This window comes from Amblyomma americanum, chromosome 2 (assembly GCF_052857255.1).
Source record: "Amblyomma americanum isolate KBUSLIRL-KWMA chromosome 2, ASM5285725v1, whole genome shotgun sequence".
NCBI classification, from domain to species: Eukaryota; Metazoa; Arthropoda; class Arachnida; order Ixodida; family Ixodidae; genus Amblyomma; species Amblyomma americanum.
Window position 1 is genome coordinate 199,056,058 of NC_135498.1, and position 21,775 is coordinate 199,077,832.

The following is a 21,775-nucleotide window of genomic DNA, read 5'->3' on the forward strand; positions in this document are numbered from 1 at the left end:
ATCCACTTTTTTGTTACGTACATCGTTGCTATGTTCTTTTAGCCGCCTCTCGAAATTTCAGGTTTCGCCAATGTATGCGTAGTCACAGTACATTGGCGAAACCGGAAACCGGAAATCTCTCCCGGACCGATCGAGCTTTATGCTGGGTATTTAGGTGGAATCTCTGCCGCGTCGGCGGATTCCGCTTGTTCTCGCAGCCGAATGTCGAAGCCTGAGACAACAGTTGCTGCAAGCTGATCACGGAGGCTTGGCCCACCTTTTCGCCGGCTCTTTTGGTCCGTCGTGTGGATGCTGTCACCGGCCAGGCCCGGCCGGGACACGCGCGGTCGACCCCCCGTGAGCGGTCCAAGGGCCACTTCGTCGCCCGCCACCTGGATACACCTAAACGAACTTCTTGTGCCACTCGAACACTCGCGCGCGCGATAATATCTCTTTGAGGTAAGCGTCACGAAGGAGCTCATACGTCTGTGTGGGTGTCTTGCCAAGCTTCATACAGAATTTTATGTTTACACGCCGTCCGAGGTGGACGACCATCTCTCCACATTCGTTCACAGTAGAATAGGCAGAAGACTAGTGACAAAATATGGATGGATGGATGGATGGATGGATGGATGGATGGATGGATGGATGGATGGATGGATGGATGGATGGATGGATGGATGGATGGATGGATGGATGGATGGATGGATGGACCGACGGACGGACGGGCGGACGGATAGACGGACGGACGGACGGATGAACGGACGGACGGACGGACAGACGGACGGATGGACGGATGGACGGATGGACGGACGGACGGACGGACGGACAGATGGATGGATGGATGGATGGATGGAAAAGGCTGAACCCTTTCAATCGGGCGATGGTTCAAGCAACCTAGCCATGGCTTATAAAATTTTGCTCTTGTCTCGATTTTAGCCACCAGTCAGATAACCTTCGCTTGGTTACTTTTACCTGTTTAAAATCTACTTTCCCTTCACTGTCCTTAAACATCAATGCCTTGGATAAATCAGCCCCGCTTTTTTCCAAATTAGGGTAAAGCCCTTTACAGAAAAGTGTCAAGTGTACAGCAGTTTCCTTCTGCTCTCCGCACGCAACGCACAACGTGTCTATCTCGTGGTACCTGACTCTCTATGTCTTAGTCCGCAAAACTCCCGTCCTTGCCCTAAACAACAAAGAGCTTCCCCTACAATTATCGTAGATATTTTCTTTGGCAACTTCTTGCTTCAAGATCATCTATGTTCCCAGTGCCGATTTCATGAGCATCCCGGTTTACCACAGAGCTCTCTCGGTTTTTTTAATCTTTTTATTAACCGATAATTGCTAATTTGCCCCCCTACTCCGGTCCAGATATTTGCTTGTCAATTTTCTAGTTTGCTTTCTCCATTTCATGTCGACATTGCTTATGTACAGGTATCTGAAAACTTTCCCAAATCACTGCTTTTCCCCCATTTTTCTCAATCGCTCCTCAAATGCTATCTTACTGCTAGCTTCTCTGCTCTCGAACGACGCCCACCACTTATCACCCTGTACCCCCTGTTTTGGTGTTTTGCCATGTGCTCCCAAAGCTAGCCTCCCTACGCAGCGTTGTTTAATTTCTAACCCTGCTTGAACATCTGGTCTCATGCACAGGGCCGGATTATCGAAATTCAGGATAGGAACCATTACCCCTTTCCAAATCCCACTTACCACTTCATACATATTGTAATTCCATATAGTGCCATATTTTTCATGACAGCTGCATATATTACATATATTTCATGCTGTGTCAGATGCTCAGCACCGCTATTTATCCACACGCCAAGATACTTGTACTGATCCACTACTTCTAGCCTGAACTCCTGTATTCTATGCTCACCGCCCCCATAATTAAATATCATGACTGCAGATTCTTCCTTACTGAAATTGAAACGTAATCTATCTCCCTCTGTACCACACATCTCTATCAACTTCTGCAAATCGTCCTTGTTGTCAGCCATTAGCACTATATCATCCGCATACATTAGTCACTGTAATAGCTGTTTAATCCATTTCCCTTGCTTGAAAAAAGAAAAAGAAAGGTTGAAGCCTAGTCGGCTCCCTTCTAGCTTCGTCGCTGACCCTTGCAAGTACAACATGAACAACAGAGGACACAGAGGACATCCTTGCCTAAGGCCCTGCTGTACCTCTACAGGCCCTGATACAATTTTTTCCTAGTTTATAAGTTGTGTGTTGGGTTTTATGGCACATAGAGAGCACTCTGTTACCTTTATATGTATCTTTTAAAAGATTAATTCCTGCATTTTGCACATCCAAAGTGCCCAGGATGTCCCACAAATACTCTTGAATAACGTTGTCGTAGGCTCCCCTAATATCCAGAAATGCTAGCCATAGGGTCCTGTGTTCCTTTTCAGCGATCTCTATGCACTGAGTCAATGAAAACAAATTGTCCTCTAATCTCCTTTGTTTCCGGAGCCCATTTTGTAGCTTCCCTAGCACCTCCTCGTTCTCCACCCAAGCCTGCAATTTGTCCTTTATAATCTGCATCACCACCCTGTAAACCACAGATGTCACTGTTATGGGACGGTTGTTACTTACGTCAGCTTTGTCCCCCTTTTCCTTATATATCATGCTCATTCTACTTTATCGCCATTCATCGGGAACTTTCCCATCCACTATCTTTTTATTCACTACCTGCATTGAATGCTTGGATTTTGGCCCTAGCTTCTTTATTAACATAATCGGAATGCCATCTGGTCCTGTTGACCTGCCACTAGAGACCTTCTCTGCCGTTTCCCACTCTCTTTGCTCAAGCGAAGCAATTGCAGTAACCGTTCTATCCGTCTTCGGTAAATTATGTGCAACATTTCTTACTTAAAATTTTCTGTCATCCTTGTTCCTATGCGTTTCATTGCTTCATCCTCTTCTAGTCGAATACCCTGATGTGTAACAATAAACCTTTGCTCTAGCCTAGTCTTATTACTGCTTGCATTTAGATGTTTCGAAAATTTTTGAGCTGCTTTTCTATCATTTTTGTTTACTTTTGACATCCAGTGGGCACCCTTTCTTCTAATTTTCTCATTAATTAAATAGGATTCTTCTCTTCTACACATTATGAATGTATCCCATTATCTGTCGACTTCAACTTCTGGTTCCCCCCTGTTCTTAGAATATCTGTGTTCCCTGAACGCTTCCTCGCGTTTCTCTATCGCCCTCTTGGCCTCCTCATTCCACCAACTCTTGGGTTTGCCTCTTTTCCCTATTGGCTTTACTCGCTCCTTAGCTAGCTCTAGCTCAAGTAATCGAGTTAATTTGGCATAAATCCATTCTGTTTCATTATCCTCAAAAAATACTTTTTCAATTTGTTTGGCTGCTGCTTCCAATTGCTTTTCTGAGTAAAAATTACCCTCTGATTGTTTATCGTTATACATGTAGTGCCACCAAGCGGCTGCCACAGCATTTAACGTAAATAGCTCAGGTTGGTCCGAAAAGATGGCGCTACACATGCGCACAATCATTTGTTTTGGAAAATCACTTCTAGAGAAGAAATACGATCAATAAAAATTGCCGTTTGGGCTAGTTGGTGCGACATGATTCGAAAAAGACCAGCGCGGAAACAGACGGGGACACGAGAAGAAAAAACACTGACGACAAGACGAGCGCTGACTAACAGCTCTTTATTGTCGAGGAACACCCAGCACAATATATGCCAAAACACCACGTGACAGTCAGGGGCCAAAGATTACAAGCTAATCCACAGTCATCAAGGGGCGGCCAACACATGCATGAACCAGAAGGAAAAAACCACAAAACAAATGAAAAAGGGGTGAAACTTTATGAAGTGAACTTATCAAAAGCACTTTAACCAGCAAAAGCCAAGGAAAACACACGTGTCAAACAACATCGTGGCCAAAGGGCGGTGTCAAGAACACTTTAAAAGCAACAACGAGCGAGCCTAAAAGGGCCCAATAAAAAAGGGCCTCGTGTCCCCGTCTGTTTCCGCGCTGGTCTTTTTTGAATCTAGAGAAGAAAATAAATCAATCTCAAAACTTTACGGGCTAAGGTTGTGTAAACGCTTTATTGCGTTACAAACTAAAAACATCTAATTATTCGAATAACATATGTGCAATGCTAATTGGTGCTTTCCTATATTTCAAGAAAATTCAAGCGTAACAGCAAGAATGCACCGCGTTTTCACTGTTCGCATTGTGCTGTGGATCAACACATGATGCCCTAAAGAGGAGAAACGCTCATCACCCGCCCAAAACGCCCAAATGGGCGTGGCAAACAGCTTCACGCAAGTGTGTAGATAAATAGGGTTCAAGTCACGATATGGTCATTTGCGACATTGCTTTGATAACGTCAGGTGGCGCTTTGTATTCCGCAATCTGTTGCGCTTGAATTGCGGCAGCACAGGGTGGGCTTGCGTTTTCACACGTTCCTTATCTCGTCACTTTGTTAATTGCTCCTTTCATGCTTCAGCACTATCTTCGGTCACTGACTGCGATCGCGAAAACTTGGAATAAACACGGTCGAGCGCAGAACTTGGGGCATCCTCCGTAGCAGCCCAGAAGTTGCCTTCAAAAACTGTCCTCGTGCTGTCTCGAATGATATTTTTGTAGCGCTGTGCGTCACAATGACGAATAACGTTATTGTTTCAGTGTCTTTTCTCTCCAGCGCTGCTGTATCGAGCGCAGAACAAACTAGCACATCCTTTGTACCTGAAATACAACATATGTAATCTGACAGCCAAAACCAAACATGTTTTACACGCATGTTGAAAAGAAAATTCATAGGAGCGTTTCGCAGAACACATGTGGTTCAGCACGTGACGTAGATCAAAACATTTACACGACCATTATGAACGCTTCATTGTTTCTGCACCTGCCTTCAGAAAGGTGTTCTTCTTTCCTCTTATTTGCCGTGCGATTAATATGTCATCGTCTACAGTATTCCGCTTCGAAGATAAGGTACAAACCCTCATAAAATGATGAGAAAAAAAGTCCTGTGAATCAGTTCTTCCAACTGTGGCATTGAGATTGGAGGGAACAAAGCAGCCGCCTGTCAGGCCCTTTTAGTTTTTTTTTTTAGTTTCGGAGCCTTGTTTGCCAGCATTTATAAAAAGCTCCAAAGATGTGGCTTACTAGTGTTGTGGCCGGAGCTTCCAAAGAAGTGTCACGATGAAGCTTGTTTCTTTTCTCATTTTATCATGTGCAGCTGTTACTTTTGCTCATCAAAGGAAGGTAAGCGTTCAGAAATAAGCGTTGCTCTGTTTGGCGCTCTGAACTGTGCTGTTTGCAACATGATGTATAGATTTCCCAGGAAACAGAAATACTTCCTCGCAGTTTATTCGTGGTGCTGCCAACTAACAACGCTCTCCCGCGAATTAAGCGAGTACTGTGTACTAGTACTACAAAAATCCACCCTTCATGCGCATTTCTGCATTTCAAGCTGAGTAATCTATATAGCGCATCCGCTTACACTGCTCAAAATAAAGTGAAAGAATGCCGTCTTCACTTCTCTTTATTTTCTTTAAAGACCCCGAATGAGGTGTTACATAAAGGGTGGGATTTACATGGTACAAGCGTTGACAACAGTCATAAATGATGATGAGCAGGTTATGGCAGCGACATGGTGGAGAAGGCAGTTCCAGTCAGTTGCTACACAAAAAAAAAAATTGAGTTAGACTTTTGTACGGGCACGTGGGCGCAGAACTTGAAAAAAGTGACCGATGCGATGGGATCTTCTTAGTGGCGGTGCGCTGATGTAGGGTTCTTGTCTGAACGGCGAATAAAAAATCTTGTAAAACAAGATAATACTGGCAGAGACAGGGCGAACAGAAAGATTACACAAACCTTAGTGGAATTTTAGTGATGATATGTTAACGATATATGAGTCGCAGAGTGAATGAATCTGGTGGCTATATTTTGTACAGCTTGGAGGGCATTTGGTAAATATGCTGGATGAGGGTTCCAGATGGCCGATGCCTACTCAAGTTCAGTTCTTATAAGCGAAATGCACGCTTGTAGTCCCACATGTTGAGGGGCATTCCGCAGGTGACGTTTTAAGACGCCAAGTGTTTTGTTAGCCGATGATATCAGGTTAATGACATGCAAACGCCAGGATAAATCTTTTGAAATGGTGATACCTAAGTATTTGTATGACTGGATGAGGTCAACCGGGGAGTTAGAAATGGTGTACTGGTAGATAACAGGAATTCGACGGTGGTGAAACGACATATAGTTACATTCGTTACGGTTAAGCGTCATCATCCACTTAAAACACGTGTTTTGCACATAATTTAGGTCTGCCAGGGCGGATTCTTGGTCAAAATGATTAGTGACTGAACGATGAATAACGCAGTTATCAGCAAACAAACGGATATGACAAGGTTCGTGCTAAGGTAAGTCATTAATGTAAACTAGGAATAACAAGAGACCGAGGACGGAGCCCTGCGGGACGCCGGAGGTGACTGGAAGCGGGTGGGAGGGTTGATTATTAATGAATACATACTGAGAGCGATGTGTGAGGAATTCGTTAATCCATACGATGATGTTTTCATGTATGTTCAACTGGGAAGGTTTAATAAGCAAGCGTTGATGAGGTACTTTGTCGAATGCCTTAGCGAAGTCTAGGAAATGGCATCAATTTGTACGTCAATATCAAGGTTGGCGTGAAACTTGTGAAGAAAAATGGCTAGTTGAGTTTCGCAGGAAAAATCTCTGCGACATACATGCTGAGACGAATGGAAGAAGTCACTGAAATCTAGGAAATGCATGATTTGGCTGTAAAGGACATGCTCCATAAGTTTGTATGGTACGCTTGTTAAATAAATGGGGCGATAGTTAACAGGATAGTTAAGAGACGACGTTCCCCACTTTCCAGTCGTCTGGTATTGTTCCTTGACCTTGATAGAGGGACTGTGAGAACAGTGAACAAAAAATACTAGAACAAACTAGTTTTGTGTTCTTCAAAATGTTTGAGTTCATATCATCTATGCCGGCGGCAGATGAATTTTTTATTTTGTCAATTATGCAAGAAAATCTACTAGCGTTGAACGTTACAGCTTACATTGCTGTAGCAATGACAAGTGGTAATAGAGGACCGGGCCTTCAGATTCATCAGTAAAAACAGATAAAAAAGCAGTGTTAAAAGCGTTTGCACATTCGATGTCGGTCATTGCAACGCCAGCGTTGCTAGTGAGGAAATACGATATTTGGAAATTTGGAATTACGACCACCGAACGCATTCGAAGCGCTCTTTCTTCTCGTTTGCCATAAGACGAACACCAAAATAGCGACACCCAGGTGCCGAGTGGGAACAGCTCCGAGTGTACAGATATTAGGTTAAGACCACAGGGTAGGCCCTCTCCCTCTCAGATATTCCGACATGGCAGAAGCCAAGAGTCACCGAAACCAATGAGCATAGGGGAAGTTTTTTTGAAAAAATATATGGTGTTCACCAATGAGACAAAAATAGGGTAGTTATTGAAAGACAGTTATTAGAGAGTAGAAGAAAACAACAACCACATGCTGCTGGTGGGATCCTAACTCACGACCTCCGAATGGGTTTGGCGGTGGTGGTTACAACTGTATTGCCACAAAATGGAAGGCATTAGTTAGGGTGGGGTGAGTCCACGATGGCCTCCAGTCGGTAGCGACCTCTTGAGCTTGCGCTGTGAAGGCCAGTTGCGTTGTTTTTCTTAAACTGGCCAAGAGCTTGTCTCATTCCTCCACCAAGAGAGCTGGCAAGAGATTCGTCGGAGGGGGTTTGCTAGCGCATTCCCATAAAATATGGTCTTGGTGGCGTGCTTCCCGTCCCTGATGTGCGGACATGCAGGGTCATATTCACTGTTTGTAATTAAATATAATCGGTAACGGCTAAGAACTGCCTTTGTTTCTCGGCGTCTGAGTGTCGTGGCTTGCACCCTGTGCAGGCCGAGATGAGGGGCGAGATACATGCATCTTAGCTCACGATAAAATTTGTAATCTAGCGTACGAGCGAGATGCCTTTTTGGGCGCGTCCGTTGCCGAGAGGTGTCCCGTCCCCCGGATGGTTATACATCTGTTTAGGCGGTCGACACCCTCGTTTCCGGAGTTGCCCGCGTTAGGCAGAACCCATACGGGATTGATGTGATCGAGAGTTCGGTTGCGCAGTTCGGTTTGGAGTGCGTTATATCTGTATTCTGCGCGCATGCGCTATGCTAGCTTTATATTCACCTTGCTTCAGTAGTGAGTGCAGCGAATATCCGTGTATGTAGGTGTTCTTTCCTCGAAGTCGAGAGCTCGACGAAACCTCGTCTCGTCGGGGACAAACATGTTGACGAAGAAGGAGCGCCGAACAAAGAAAACAAAAAACAAAAACAGACGTTTCGGATCCCGTACGGGAGCCTTGTTCACATGAAGCAAGCAGCTCAGTGGCATTACATATGCTTGAAAAGAGGGCGCAGGGAGCGTGCGTAGATTGGGTTAAGATTTCCATCGTTGCGGTTGAGGGTGTGACTAGTAGTTTGGATGATTAACGATTCCAAGTGCAGGCGAGGGTATAGCTTCTTTTCGGTTGAAAGCACGTGTGCCCGACCCCAGTCGATGTCATGGCCTGTAGATACTGCGTGCTCGGCGATAGCATTTGAATCCACTTTTTTGTTGCGTACATCGTTACTATGTTCTTTTAGCCGCCTCTCGAAATTTCCGGTTTCGCCAATGTATGCGTAGTCACAGTCGGAACAAGGAACCTTGTACACTACGCCTGGATATTTTTCTTTGGGGAGGGGGTCTTTGACATTTACCAACGCATGGCGCAGTTGTCTTGTCGGAACGTGGGCGATATGAACACCAAAGGTGCGCATGATGCGTGCTAAAGCCTCGCTTAGTCCGGGAGCATAGGGCACGGCAGCACGTTTCAAGGGTGACAGAGGAGTATCGCTTGCTGAACGACATAACTGTTTTTCCACGGATTGCACAAATGAGGTCGGGTAGTTGTTGCTTGAAAGTTCTTGTCGTATAGTTTGAAAATCAATGGTCTGGTCTTCAAGGGAGCTGCAGATGCGTTGCGATCGTTTGAACAAGGACATAGCGACCCTCAACCGCAACGATGGAAATCTTAACCCAATCAACGCACGCTCCCTGCGCCCTCTTTTCAAGCATATGTAATGCCACTGAGCTGCTTGCTTCATTTCAATGTGAACAAGGCTCCCGTACGGGAGCCGAAACTTGTTTATGTTTTTTTGTTTTCTTTGGTCGGCGCTCCTTCTTCTTCGTCAACGTGTTCTTTCCTCATGTGTTTGTGGTGTTCACACTGCTATTATGTCTCAATGTATATACTGCAGCATTTCGGCAGAAGTAACATGCACTGAAATATCTATTCAGTAGCCGCTAAATGTGTATTCAGTACCAGTTTAGATTGTACGCATGTTCACTTGACGGCTTGCTTCTGAGTCCTCCTTTGCGATCAGTGCAGTTAAAGTAGCCGCTCGACACTCGTCCCACAACCACGTTACGTTGTAGCACACCGGTGACATTCAAAATACGAGGGTGTGGTTGCGGGCTAGTTGGTATAACATTGCTGAGAAGGAAACAGCGCGAACACAGGACGAAGAGAAGAAAGTACAACACAGGCGCCTGTGTCGTACGTTCTCCTGGGTCTAATGTTCCCTTTTCAACATTCAAAATACTTTGGAATATCACCCGGGATATCACGGGATGCTAACTCGGGTCTTGCTGCAATCACTGAATATATGCGCTGAGCATAAAATGGATATTGCTAGATGTGTATTTTAAGAAATCTGTTTTTTGGCGCCCGCTGCCATACTCCGTGGCTAAATGACGAACAGCGTTTTATGATGTGTGGTTTATGGTTTATGGGGGTTTAACGTCCCAAAGCGACTCCGGCTATGAGGGAAGCTGTAGTGAAAGTCCCAAGAAATTTAGATTACCTGGGGTTCTTTAATGTGAGTTGGTATCGCACAGTGAACGGGCCTCTAGAATTTCACCTCCACCGAAATTCGACCACCACGGCTGGGACCAAACCCGCGTCTTCCGGGTCAGCAGCCAAGAGCCATAACGTGTGAACCACCGCGGCGGCGACGTATAGCGTGCCAGATAGGCCTATGCATACTCTTGAAGTGAACACCTAGCTAAGCTGGCAAACACAGCTGATATTAAATAGTATTTCTGCACCAGCTTTGTTCGCAATCTTGCTCTTGTACCCATGCGAAGTGTCTCAGTGCTTCGAACACATTCCGTCGGTGGTCACCATTTTAGAAACCTGTGCTTTAAACAACCTAACGCAATTTTTCGTGGTCTCAACCTAGGGTAAAAAAAAGCTTTCGATATAACCAGACAGGGGCGAATGGATCGTTTTTCTCAAAAGTGTTAAAAAGAAGAGAGAGTAAAAAGTGGTAGCGCTCAATAAAATGCTCATGCGTTTAACCTTCTTGTTTTGCCTCAAGGCTGGTGAGCAGTAAGCTCAACTCAATGCGGTTTTCCTTTCGATACCACTTGATACAGCACTAATGCGACAGTGGCAACCTTTAAACAAATCTGGCCTGCCTGGAAGCTAGCTGGTTTCGTAAACGGGACAGGTTTCATCCCACTAAAAGGCGTAGAAGCAGGTTAGTCAGCGAATAGTGTTCAAGAAGGCTTCAGTGCTATGTATTGTTACACCGGCGAAAATGGATATTTTTCCTAAATTTTAGGCGATTGCTCGCCGTCCCTAACTCAGCATTGTACCAGATTGCCGGATTGACGACAGGCTTGCAAATGTGCGGCGTAAACACGTCTCAGTCACATGCTCGCAAAGATAGGTCACCGTTCTCATCATAGAGTGGAGATAGCGGCCGGATACGCAGTTTGCGCATGTGTTCCTTCCGTTCAGGAATGACGGCCGATTAGCCTATTTTGTAATTCACTGCAGTTAAGAATGCAAAACGCCCAAACCTTGACAAGGCCAAAGAGGGGATGGTATCCACCGCGCTGACTTCAACTGGTTTTCCATTCCGAGAAGGAGCACCATATATATAGGCATAATTGCGATTTCAAATTATTCGACATCATTAGGGAGGTCAGGAGCAAAGACAACAATCTGAACATGATACAACTTGACGGGGACTGCGCCCCTTTAGCAAACCGAATGCATAGGAACAAATATAAGGCTATAGTTTGCATTGGCAGAAGCAATATTCATTTTAACGCAATCAGTACTGAATGTGTGCCAACTGTTGTGCCACGGAGAAAAATACTTAACATTTTTTTCAGTAATTACAGTGAGCAGAGGATTAACAGTGTCAATCGTATCAACCCTCTTAACAAGCAAGGAAAGTAAAGACATAACAATGGGGCAAATTAAAAAGCCAAGAGCATAGAAGCGTTAGTGAATACATAAGTAGAACGTGTTGTCGGGCTACTTGGTTCAATTCTTCAGACATGGTACACACACACAAGACAGGGTACGGGACGAGCGCAAGCTTACGATTGATTTTATTAAACGGACACATCACATATATGAAGGAAAAAGAATGCACTTTGATCATGGGCACAGAAAGGGTACCGCATGTGGCAATCAGAAGCACACCCAAGCCAGAACCTATATAATCTTATAGAAGAATGCTACCTCAGTATTGAACAGCATAATCGAAAAATCACTGGTACATGCATCTCCTCTTTTCTTTATGAAATAGGCTTCCATAACTTAACGTGCGATTGAATCGCGACTCTTGCCCAGAACTCTAAGCTCATTCAGCCGTGGCCGGCAGTCACTGCAGTACAGGCAATGCTTAGCCAAATTAGATCCCTCCCCGTTGTTAGCAATAACCCATGTTCCCGTGCACGATCGTTCAAGCAGCGTATGGCCTACGTACATTTTTCCACATGTCAATGGTATTTCATAAACAACTCCGACGGCGCATCCCGCAAAGGGCCTAGCGTGCTTCTTGTCACAGCCACTTTTCTTTGTTCCTTGATTGGCGATGCGGGGGCATAGCTTTGCCAGTTTGGATAGTGCTGTAAACAACATTGGAACATTCTACTTTCCCGCCACCTTCTTCAGGTTGTGTGATACTTTGTGCACGTACGGCATGACTACTGGTCTTGCTTTGTTTTCAGCCTTTGCCGCGCGTTCCCTTTTATCTTTTGCAGTAGGGTCTCAGCCGCAGCCGCCACGATCGCACAAGCAAACCCGGCAGATAAAACCCCGCCAACCTGATCATTAAAACTCTCCTGCATTCTGTGAGGACACGATTTCATAAGGGCAGACAACTGCAGCCAATTGTGAGAGACCAAAGTCCTTGCACAACCGCTATGCCTTCTATACTGTAGCGATCGGCAAGTGCAAATTGAACTCGGTAATGTATTCTTTACTGCACAGACTCATAAGCCGGACATACCGTTTCGGACAATTGTTACTGAAATTGTCTCCTAGGAGGTCCAGGTTAGCCAGTTCCTACCTAAGCATATTGTCACGACTGAAGTCACAGGGAAGTTACACGTTGCCGAGGACCAGAGAATAAGGTCGGCTTGCCGTTCCGATCACAGAGTCACAGAGACCAGCACCAGCGCGCCGCTCGTGCCCACAACAACCGCTTCGTCGTCGTCGGCACCAAACAAGGCTGTCGCGCGGCGCAAGGCACGTGGCATTATTCCCCCCCGTGAAAGAAAACATCGTCCCGATGACAAGGTGAGAGGAAGAAAAAAAAATGAGGTGAACTGTACAATAACGCAAGGTTTCACTTGCAGGAAGCGCTCAGTAGCGCGAAAAGTATGGCTTTAAGCGCACCACATGCACAATTTCAGGCCGCTGGCGTCGAACACTGACGGTCACCGTTCCATCTGGAATGACTTCGTAATTAACGTTGTGTAAGCGGCGCAGGACTTTATAGGGTCCGCAATAGCGGTGGAGTAGTTTCTCGCTCAATCATTTGTGGCGCACGGGGGTCCACACCCACACTTGGTCCCCTGGTTCGTAGTGGACTTCCCTGTGCCGGCGGTTATAGTGGCGAGCGTCGGTGGCATGCTGCTCCTTGATGTGCAGGCGGGCCAGCTGACGGGCTTGCTCGGCCTGTTCTGCGAAATGGGCGGCATCGGGTTCGACCGCTTCTTCCCCGCACGGGAGCATCGCGTCCAACATCGTGCGGGCCTCTCTGCCATATACGAGACGGAACGGCGTAAACTTCGTGGTTTCCTGCGGCGCCGTATTGTAGGCGAAGGTGACATACGGCAGGATCACGTCCCACATTTTATGTTCGACGTCGATGTACATTGAGATCATGTCCGCCAAAGTTTTGTTTAGTCGCTCCGTTAATCCATTTGTCTGAGGGTGATACGCTGTTGTTGTGCGATGCTCGGTATGGCTGAGAGTTAAGGTGTCCCGCAGTAGCCGAGCTGTAAACGCCTTTCCTCGGTCAGTAATGATGGTCGACGGTGCACCGTGTCTGAGCACAATGTCGTTCATAAAGAATCGAGCAACTTCGCCGGCAGTACCTCGGGCAAGGGCCTTCGTTTCGGCGTAGCGTGTTATGTAGTCTGTGGCGACTACGATCCACTTGTGTCCGTTCGAGGATAAAGGAAATGGGCCTAAATGGTCCATGCCCACTTGCTCGAAGGGTGTGAGGGGTGGTTCAATAGATTGCAACATACCGGATGGCTTGAGCGTGGGTTTTTTTCGCCGCTGGCATTGTCGACAAGTCTGTACGTAACGTCTAACGCTCGGAGAAAGATGTGGCCAGTAATAGTTCTGCCGGACTCGGTTTAGGGTGCGTGTAAAGCCAAGATGCCCTGAAGTTGGTTCGTCGTGGCAGGCCAGGAGGATTTCGTGCCTTAGATCAGCCGGTATGACTAGCAGGTATGTTTTCGCACTCGACGTAGAATTCTTCTTATAAAGCACCCCATTGCGAAGGCAATACGACGACAACCCCCGAGCAAGATACCGGGGTATTGTAGGATGCCCACCTTCAAGATGGTCAATAATCAGTCGCAGCTCGTCGTCGCACGCTGTTTGGAGGCGAGATCGGACGTAGTGACTGCTCCGAGGAAGCTATCGTCGTCGGTGGCATCTGACGAAGGAGGGCCGACGGGCGCGCGGGACAGGCTATCAGCATCGGTGTGCTTCCGGCCAGACTTATAAATAACATCGAAATCGAACTCCTGCAGGCGCAATGCCCAACGTGCTAAACGGCCACAAGGATCCTTTAAGTTTTTCAGCCAACACAAGGAGTGATGGTCAGTGATGACACGAAACGGTCGGCCATAAAGGTACGGGCGGAACTTGGCAGCGGCCCATACTACCGCCAAAGATTCTTTTTCAGTGGTGGAATAGTTACACTCTGCACGGGAAAGTGCACGGCTGGCGTAGGCAATTACTTTCTCGACCCCATCTTGGTGCTGAACTAGAACGGCACTAAGGCCGACGTTGCTCGCATCCGTGTGTAACTCTGTGTCGGCATCATCGTCGAAATGTGCTAGGATCGGGGGTGACTGGAGCCGGCGTCGTAACTCGTCGAAAGCCATCTGCTGCTCGGCGCCCCAGGAAAATGATGCGTCATCTCGAGTTAGGAGAGTCAGAGGGCTGGTCATCTGTGCAAAGTGTTTGATAAAGCGACGATAATAGGAGCACAGCCCCAAAAACCGTCGGACTGCTTTTTTGTGGGCGGGGACGGGAAAGGCAGCAACGGCAGCAAGTTTCTCAGGGTCAGCTCGGATGCCATCAGCACTCACGATGTGGCCAAGAAACTTCAATTCGGTGAACCCGAAGTGGCACTTTTGAGGCTTGAGAGAAAGGTTGGCAGACCGGACAGCTTCGAGAACAGTTCTCAGGCGGCGCAGGCGTTCTATGAATGTCGGTGAAAAAATTATCACGTCGTCGAGATAAACAAGGCATGTCTGCCACTTAAGACCTGTGAGCACAGTGTCCATCATCCGCTGGAAGGTGGCAGGAGCACAGCAGAGCCCGAATGGGACGCGGAATTCATAGAGCCCATCTGGTGTTACGAAGGCAGTTTTTTCACGGTCCCTCTCATCAACTTCAATTTGCCAATAACCACTCCTGAGGTCAATGGAGGAGAAGTACTTGGCTCGGCGAAGTCGGTCGAGAGAGTCGTCAATCCGTGGCAGCGGATAGACGTCCTTCTTTGTCATACTGTTAAGTTTCCGATAGTCAACGCAGAAACGAAGTGTTCCGTCTTCCTTTTTAACGAGGACTACAGGCGACGACCATGGGCTGCTTGAAGGTTGAATGACGCCATCGGCGAGCATCTCCTTGACTTGCTGTTGGATAGCGTCTCTCTCCCGAGGAGACACACGATAGGGCTGCTGATGGATGGGTCGAGTGCCTTCATGCGTGATAATCCGGTGTTTAATGACCGACGTTTGCTGCACTTTAGATGAAGACGTGAAGCACACACGAAACTCCAGCAATAGATCTTGGAGTTGCCTCTTTTCAACGGAGGAAAGGCTAGAATTGATGTCGACTGCGTGTACGGCATCATCCGGTTCAGTGCTAGGCGTAGCTTCCTCTGAAGCAAAACATTCGGTGACTTCGTGCAGATGGTCGACGTAAGCGATGACAGTGCCACGGAACAGATGTCGATATTCATTGGAGAAATTGGTGACAAGCACCTCCGTCTCTCTTCCACGAAGGAAACAAAGACCTCTTGCCACAGAAACTCCCAAGGCGAGTGAGAGGGAGACATTAGGCTCAACAACCCGGAGGCCGTGATGTGGCTCCTTACAAGTAACTCTGGCGAGGATGCTGGCACGTGGTGGCACTGTAAGGCTATCATCGGCGACTCGCAGCGTGGAGTGGGACAGGCGGTACTCATGCCTTTCAGTGGCCAGTTTGGCGGAAAACGTCACCAAGCGGTTCGGTAGATCTATAGTGGCACCGTGCTCACGAAGGAAGTCGATGCCAAGAATAACATCACGAGAGCATTCGCGTAGAACAAGAAAAGTCGCAACAAATGTGCAGCCTCGCACCGTAACCCGGGCTGTACACATACCCAGTGGTGCAACCACATGTCCGCCTGCCGTCCGTATGTCTGGTCCGTTCCATGGCGTCACCACCTTTTTCAGTGTCCTTGTAAGCCGCCCGCTAAGGATAGAATAATCGGCTCCCGTATCAACTAAAGCGCTGACCTCCTTCGTGTCGACGATAATAGGGATGTCCAGGGAGACCCGGCCAAGACCAGGGCCTGTCGACGTCGGTTCGGAGTGAAGTGAGCGGTGTGGCGGCGGAAGCTGGACGGCGGTTGGGTGGTCGGCGTCGGGACATTTTAAGCGACACGGCGGTGATAACTGGTCGGCGATGCGGACGACGTCGGGGCGATCTGGTCTGTGCGGCGAAAACTGGACAGAAATTCGGCGTTCGACGTCGGGGCGAATCGAGCGGTGCGGCGGTGGAAGCTTTACGGCGAATCGGTGTGCGGTGGCCACGCCCCCAAAGGTCGCCGGAGCTAGTTTTCCCGATGAGGGCTCGAGGAACCATGGCGTCCAGCGGTATACCGTGGCCCAGAAGGCGAAGAGCGACGAGGCGAAGGCGAGCGCGACTCGCGACGAGGAGAATGTGGCAGACTACGCTGGCGGGTGACGTACTCGGCGATGTCCTGAGGCCGCTGACCAGGCCGTGGACGAGGGCTGTCGGGGGAAAATCCTCTAAGGCCCATCTGACGATAAGGGCACTGCCGGTAGAGGTGACCTGCTTCGCCGCAGTGGTAGCAGAGAGGGCGGTTATCTGGAGCGCGCCAGAGATCAGTCTTCCGGGGCGCCTGGCGCCGATCTGCCCAAAGGGGCAGCGGTTCCGCAGCGTGCACAGCGACCTGAGGTTGCGTTTAAGGCGAAGAGGTAGGTAGCAGGGCTGGGCGGCGTGTGACATCAGCATAAGTCATCCGCTGGGCGGGGCCCGGAGGTGGTGGTGGAACGACTGTACTTGTCGGTGGCGTGATTGCGTTCTGGACCTCCTCACGGATGATGCTGGCCAGGGAAGCTGCACCAGGAGTAAATGATCCTTGAAGTTGCTGGAGCTCCTCGCGAACCACGGTGCGAATGTGGTCGCGAAGGGAGCTCAGATCTTGCCCGGGATTGTAGTCGGTTCGGTCAGATGGCGGTAGTGTGGAGATGGAATTCAGCGGCCGACCGTACTGGCTGCATCGCTGCTGTAGCAGTTTCTCCATGGTCACAGCTTCAGCCAGAAACGCCGCGACTGTGGTGGGCGGGTTCCGCACGAGGCCGGAAAAAAGCTGTTCTTTGACGCCGTGCATCAGGTGCCGCACCTTCTTCTCCTCACTCGTGGACGGGTCGGCGCGATGGCAAAGGCGCGTGACGTCTTCAACGTACATTGCGACCCCTTCGTTCTGACGCTGAACTCGAGAGGTTATGGCACGCTCGGCATTCTCTCGGCGGTCACTGTTGGCGTACGTACCGAGGAGCTGGCTTCGGAAGGCCGGCCACGTAGAGAATGTGGCCTCGCGGTTCTCGAAACATGTCCGAGCAGCGTCTTCAAGGCTGAAGTAGACGTTCCGCATTTTCGCAGCGTCGTCCCAGCCGTTAAACGCCGCGACCCTTTCGTAGTGAGCTAGCCAGTCCTCGGCGTCTTCAAACTGCTCACCGTGAAATGGTTTAGGGGTGCATGGGGTCTGAAGGATGAGACAGGACGAAGGGGTGGAAGGGACAGTCATGGTACGGGCGGGCGGTGTCGTTGCCACAGCTAGGGTCTCTTCGTCAAGAGCGAAGGCCTCGGGGGGCAAGCCTCGGAGCCGTCGGCTGGTACGATGAACAGGAGTGGTCACGAGAGGCGGCCGCGTAGGATCGTCCGCAAGAGAAGGGATCATCGATGGCACCTCCACCAGTGTCACGACTGAAGTCACAGGGAAGGTACACGTTGCCGAGGACCAGAGAATAAGTTCGGCTTGCCGTTCCGATCACAGAGTCGTTGTTGTTGTTGTTAGCCTATCAAAAGATGGCACATACCCACACTGGGGGATCGGCCAAGAATCGGGTGGCTATTCACCTGAACGCAGTTTACAAAAAGGAAAAGCACGTGGGAGTGCAACACCGGTGAATTTTTCGTCATGAACAGAAAAGGGATGAGTGTTTTGATTTTAAAATTTTAAGAATAATAATAAAGAGAGTGATTAAATATTAATGATTTAGTCAAAATGTAATAATTGATAGAAAAGAAAAGGTTGGAACACTTAGCAAGGCAGTCGGTGAGATTCTATCAGGAAATTTTGAACAGCGGTGCAAACAGATCTGTGGCTGAACCCAAATGTGGTGGCGCCAAATGATAGCAAGAGCGGGCTGCTCAAACTAAGGCCAAGATGCTGCAAGGGCTCCTCCAGCAACCTTTTTCTCAGTGAGTTGAATCGGTGACAATACAGCCAAAAATGTTCAATAGATTCTGGCTCACGGCAAAATGCACAAAGGGGAGAGAGCGCCAAACCCGACTTGTGTAAATAGAAATTTAGAGGGGGGATGCGGCAGCGTAGCCTCGTCAGTGATACTTCAAGCTGCCGAGTGCAACAAATTTTCCTGTTCCAATAATATTTAAGGTGCTCATAATCCGCCGATGTTAAAAGTGATGTGTCTTGCGTGCTTAAAAACGCACGTCGCCGAAATCTAGATGCTGTAATGTAGGCTGTAGCCGGGATGATTGGCAACACGGGGCCGCTGAGGGAAGCCTTTGCGAGATTATCAGCAATCTCATTTACTGTCACACTGCTGTGGCCGGGAACCCATACTAAATGAACAAGGCTCAAATGCGGAGGAAGTAGGGATAAGAAAGTTGATAAAATGGGACCGTCAACCTGTGCAGCGAGAGACGAACACAAAGATAAAGAATCAGTAATTACTGCAACTGCTGTAATAGAGGGGTCTAGCTTGCGTAGAGCAAGTACAACTGCTAGAAACTCTGCTTGAAAAATAGGGGTGAAATCTGGAAGACGCAGAGAAAAGGACCATTCTAAATGCGAGCCAAATATTTCCACACCTGCTTTTTCATTGCATTGCGATGCATCAGTGGCTAATGCTATATCTGTTGGTAGGCTCCTCAGATGATCTTCTAGAAGACCATTTAGAATACTCGGTGGCGAAAGTTTTGCATTTTTTGGGAATATGTCGTCGAAAACAATGTGGATAGTGGGCCCATTCCGAAGCGCAGGAAGGATATCATAAATGTTTACATCTAAAGGCTGAAGTAATCTTTGCACAAACACTACCTGAGGGGAATTGAAACGAGACCAGGGGACACCAAAAAAGGAGGTCGGCTGAGAACAGAAAATGCTTTGGGAACAGTGGAAATGGGATTCATAGATCCTGAGGTAAGTTTGCACAGTTAAAAATTGAAGTCGTGATAAGAGAGACGGAATGCGGGCTTCAAGGTACAGCACATTGATAGCCACAAATTTTGGAAGGCCGAGGCACATGCGAAGTGCTTCCCTCTCTAAAAGGACGAGAGGGCGAAGTTTATATGTAGCCGAGCCTGAAAACAACACTGATCCAAATTCTAAGATTGGCCTGACATACATTATGTAGATCATTAATAGCGCATCTCTGCGCATGCCGTACCGGTGATGACATAATCTCCGTAACATGCCCACGGCACGAGCCCCTTTCGCCGCGACATGGTCAATGTGAGGTCGCCAGGTGAGTCTGTTGTCATAAATGACCCCTAGGTATTTTAGGGATTGAACCTGCGGTATTATTTTTAACTGGCAAGTGAGAGATACCACTACAGGAGTGAATAGAGGGAAAACAAGAGTAGCGCACTTGCCAACATTTAACTTCAGGTGTAATGCGCTCAACCAGTGCTCAAGTGTATTCAAATATGACTGCAACAGACCATACAGAGAATGTATATCCGGCGCAGCAGCAAAAAACGCAATGTCGTCCGCATAGACGTAAGTGCGTACATGGCGGTGGAGAGGAATTGAGCTTAACAGAATATTAAAGAGCACAGGAGAAAGAACAGCTCCTTGCGGTACACCTCGCGTTTGTCTATACCTCTCTGAATGAACACCATTATGGACGCAAAAGAATTCCCTGTTATGAAGAAATGCAGATATCCATGCAACTATATAATCTGGAAATTGAAGAGACTGTAGCCTATGTATCAGGATGGAGTGTTCTACACTGTCGTAAGCTTTGGCGACATCTAACGTAACCAAAGCCGCGACCAGGCGTTGACGACGAGCAAGGAGAATTCTGCTCTCAAGATCAGCATGTACATTCCATATCGAACACCGTGGCCGGAAACAGAGTCACAGAGACCAGCACCAGCGCGCCGCTCGTGCCCACAACAACCGCTTCGTCGTCGTCGGCACCAAACAAGGCTGTCGCGCGGCGCTAGGCACGTGGCAATATGAACAAACTGAGTGTAAACGGTCCTTTTGGCACAAAGAGTTCAAAAGATGTCACAGAGTATTTGGGGCACAACCGCTCAATTCGCTTGGTGTTTTCTGGGGATGTCAAAGACCTTTTGTACTCCGTACCGCCTGCGGAATTGTTCGCATCGGTAAGGGCATGTGTGGAAGAAAACTGAGAAGTGTGGTTCCAGTTTTCTGTAGGCACGTTTTTAGATGATTTTTTTACTTCTCCGGAGTTTTACCTTGGCACTACTTTTATTTCATTTGACAAAGATCATTATCTCCAACGGCATGGCTTACGCATTGTTTCATGTGCAGCACCTGTACTAACGTACTAACCAACATGTTTTTATCACATATTGACCAATCACTGACAACTGCCCTAGATGGCAGGAAGGTTTTAAACGTTTTTAGGTATATGGGTATTTATTTTAGTTCTTTTGAGCAACCACCGCGCTATGACCATCCAGGATATAGTGAATGAGGTTTTATTTCAGCTCAGGAAACATAGTAAATGCCTACCTTCTACTGATGAAATGCCTTTGAAAGACTGCCTGCAGTTTTTAGACATCCTCATGATCTTTTAGAACGATGGTGTGTGCTGGTTTTACCACCCGAGAGCACAAAAATATATGTTACCGTATAGTTCGAAGCACAACAAAACTGTTAAGAGGGGGATTGCTGCTCTGTGTCTAGAGACTGCCCTCATGAAATCGTGTCCTCACAGAATGCAGGAAAATTTTAATGATCAGGTTGGCAGGGTTTTATCTGCCGGGCTCGCTTGTGCGATCGTGGCGGCTGCGGCAGCGACCCTACTGCAAAAGATAAAAGGGAACTCGCTGCAAAGGGCTGAAAACAAAGCAAGACGAGAAGTCGTGCCTTACGTGCACAAAGTATCACACAACCTGAAGAAGGTGGCGGGAAAGTACAATGTGCCAATGCTGTTTACAGCAGCGTCCAAACTGGCACAGCTATGCCCCCGCATCACTAATCAGGAACAAAGAAAAGTGGTTGAGACAAGAAACACGTTAGACCCTTTGCGGGATGCGCCGTCGGAGTTATCTATGAGAAACCAGTGACTTGTGGAAAAATGTACGTAGGCCAGACTGAACGCTGCTTGAACGATCGTGCACGGGAACATGGGTTATCGCTAACAACGGGGGAGGGCTCTAATTTGGCTAAGCATTGCCTGTCCTGCAGTGACTGTCGGCCACGGCTGAATGAGATTAGAGTTCTGGGTAAGAGTCGCGATTCAATCGCACTTGAAGTTATGGAAGCCTATTTCATAAAGAAAAGAGGAAGTGCATGTATCAGGGATTCTTGGATTGTACTGTTCAATACTGAGGTATCCTTCCTCAATAAGATGATGTATTTTCTGGCCTTGGTGCGCAATTGATTGTCAGATGCTGTGCCCTTTCGCAGCGCATGGTCAAAGTGCATTCATTTTAC

At 47.9% G+C, this 21,775-nt stretch overlaps 1 protein-coding gene across 1 annotated transcript in view; it reads left to right on the forward strand.

Moving 5' to 3' along the window:
• The first annotated feature begins 5,091 nt into the window (after nucleotides 1-5,091).
• The window catches only part of LOC144122102 (Golgi-associated plant pathogenesis-related protein 1-like), a 179,966-nt gene continuing 163,282 nt past the window's right edge, over nucleotides 5,092-21,775 (forward strand). Inside the window, exon 1 of the mRNA XM_077655627.1 lies at nucleotides 5,092-5,222. Coding sequence (XP_077511753.1) covers nucleotides 5,160-5,222 — 63 coding nt within the window. The 5' untranslated portion in view covers nucleotides 5,092-5,159. The remainder of the gene's footprint in view (nucleotides 5,223-21,775) is intronic.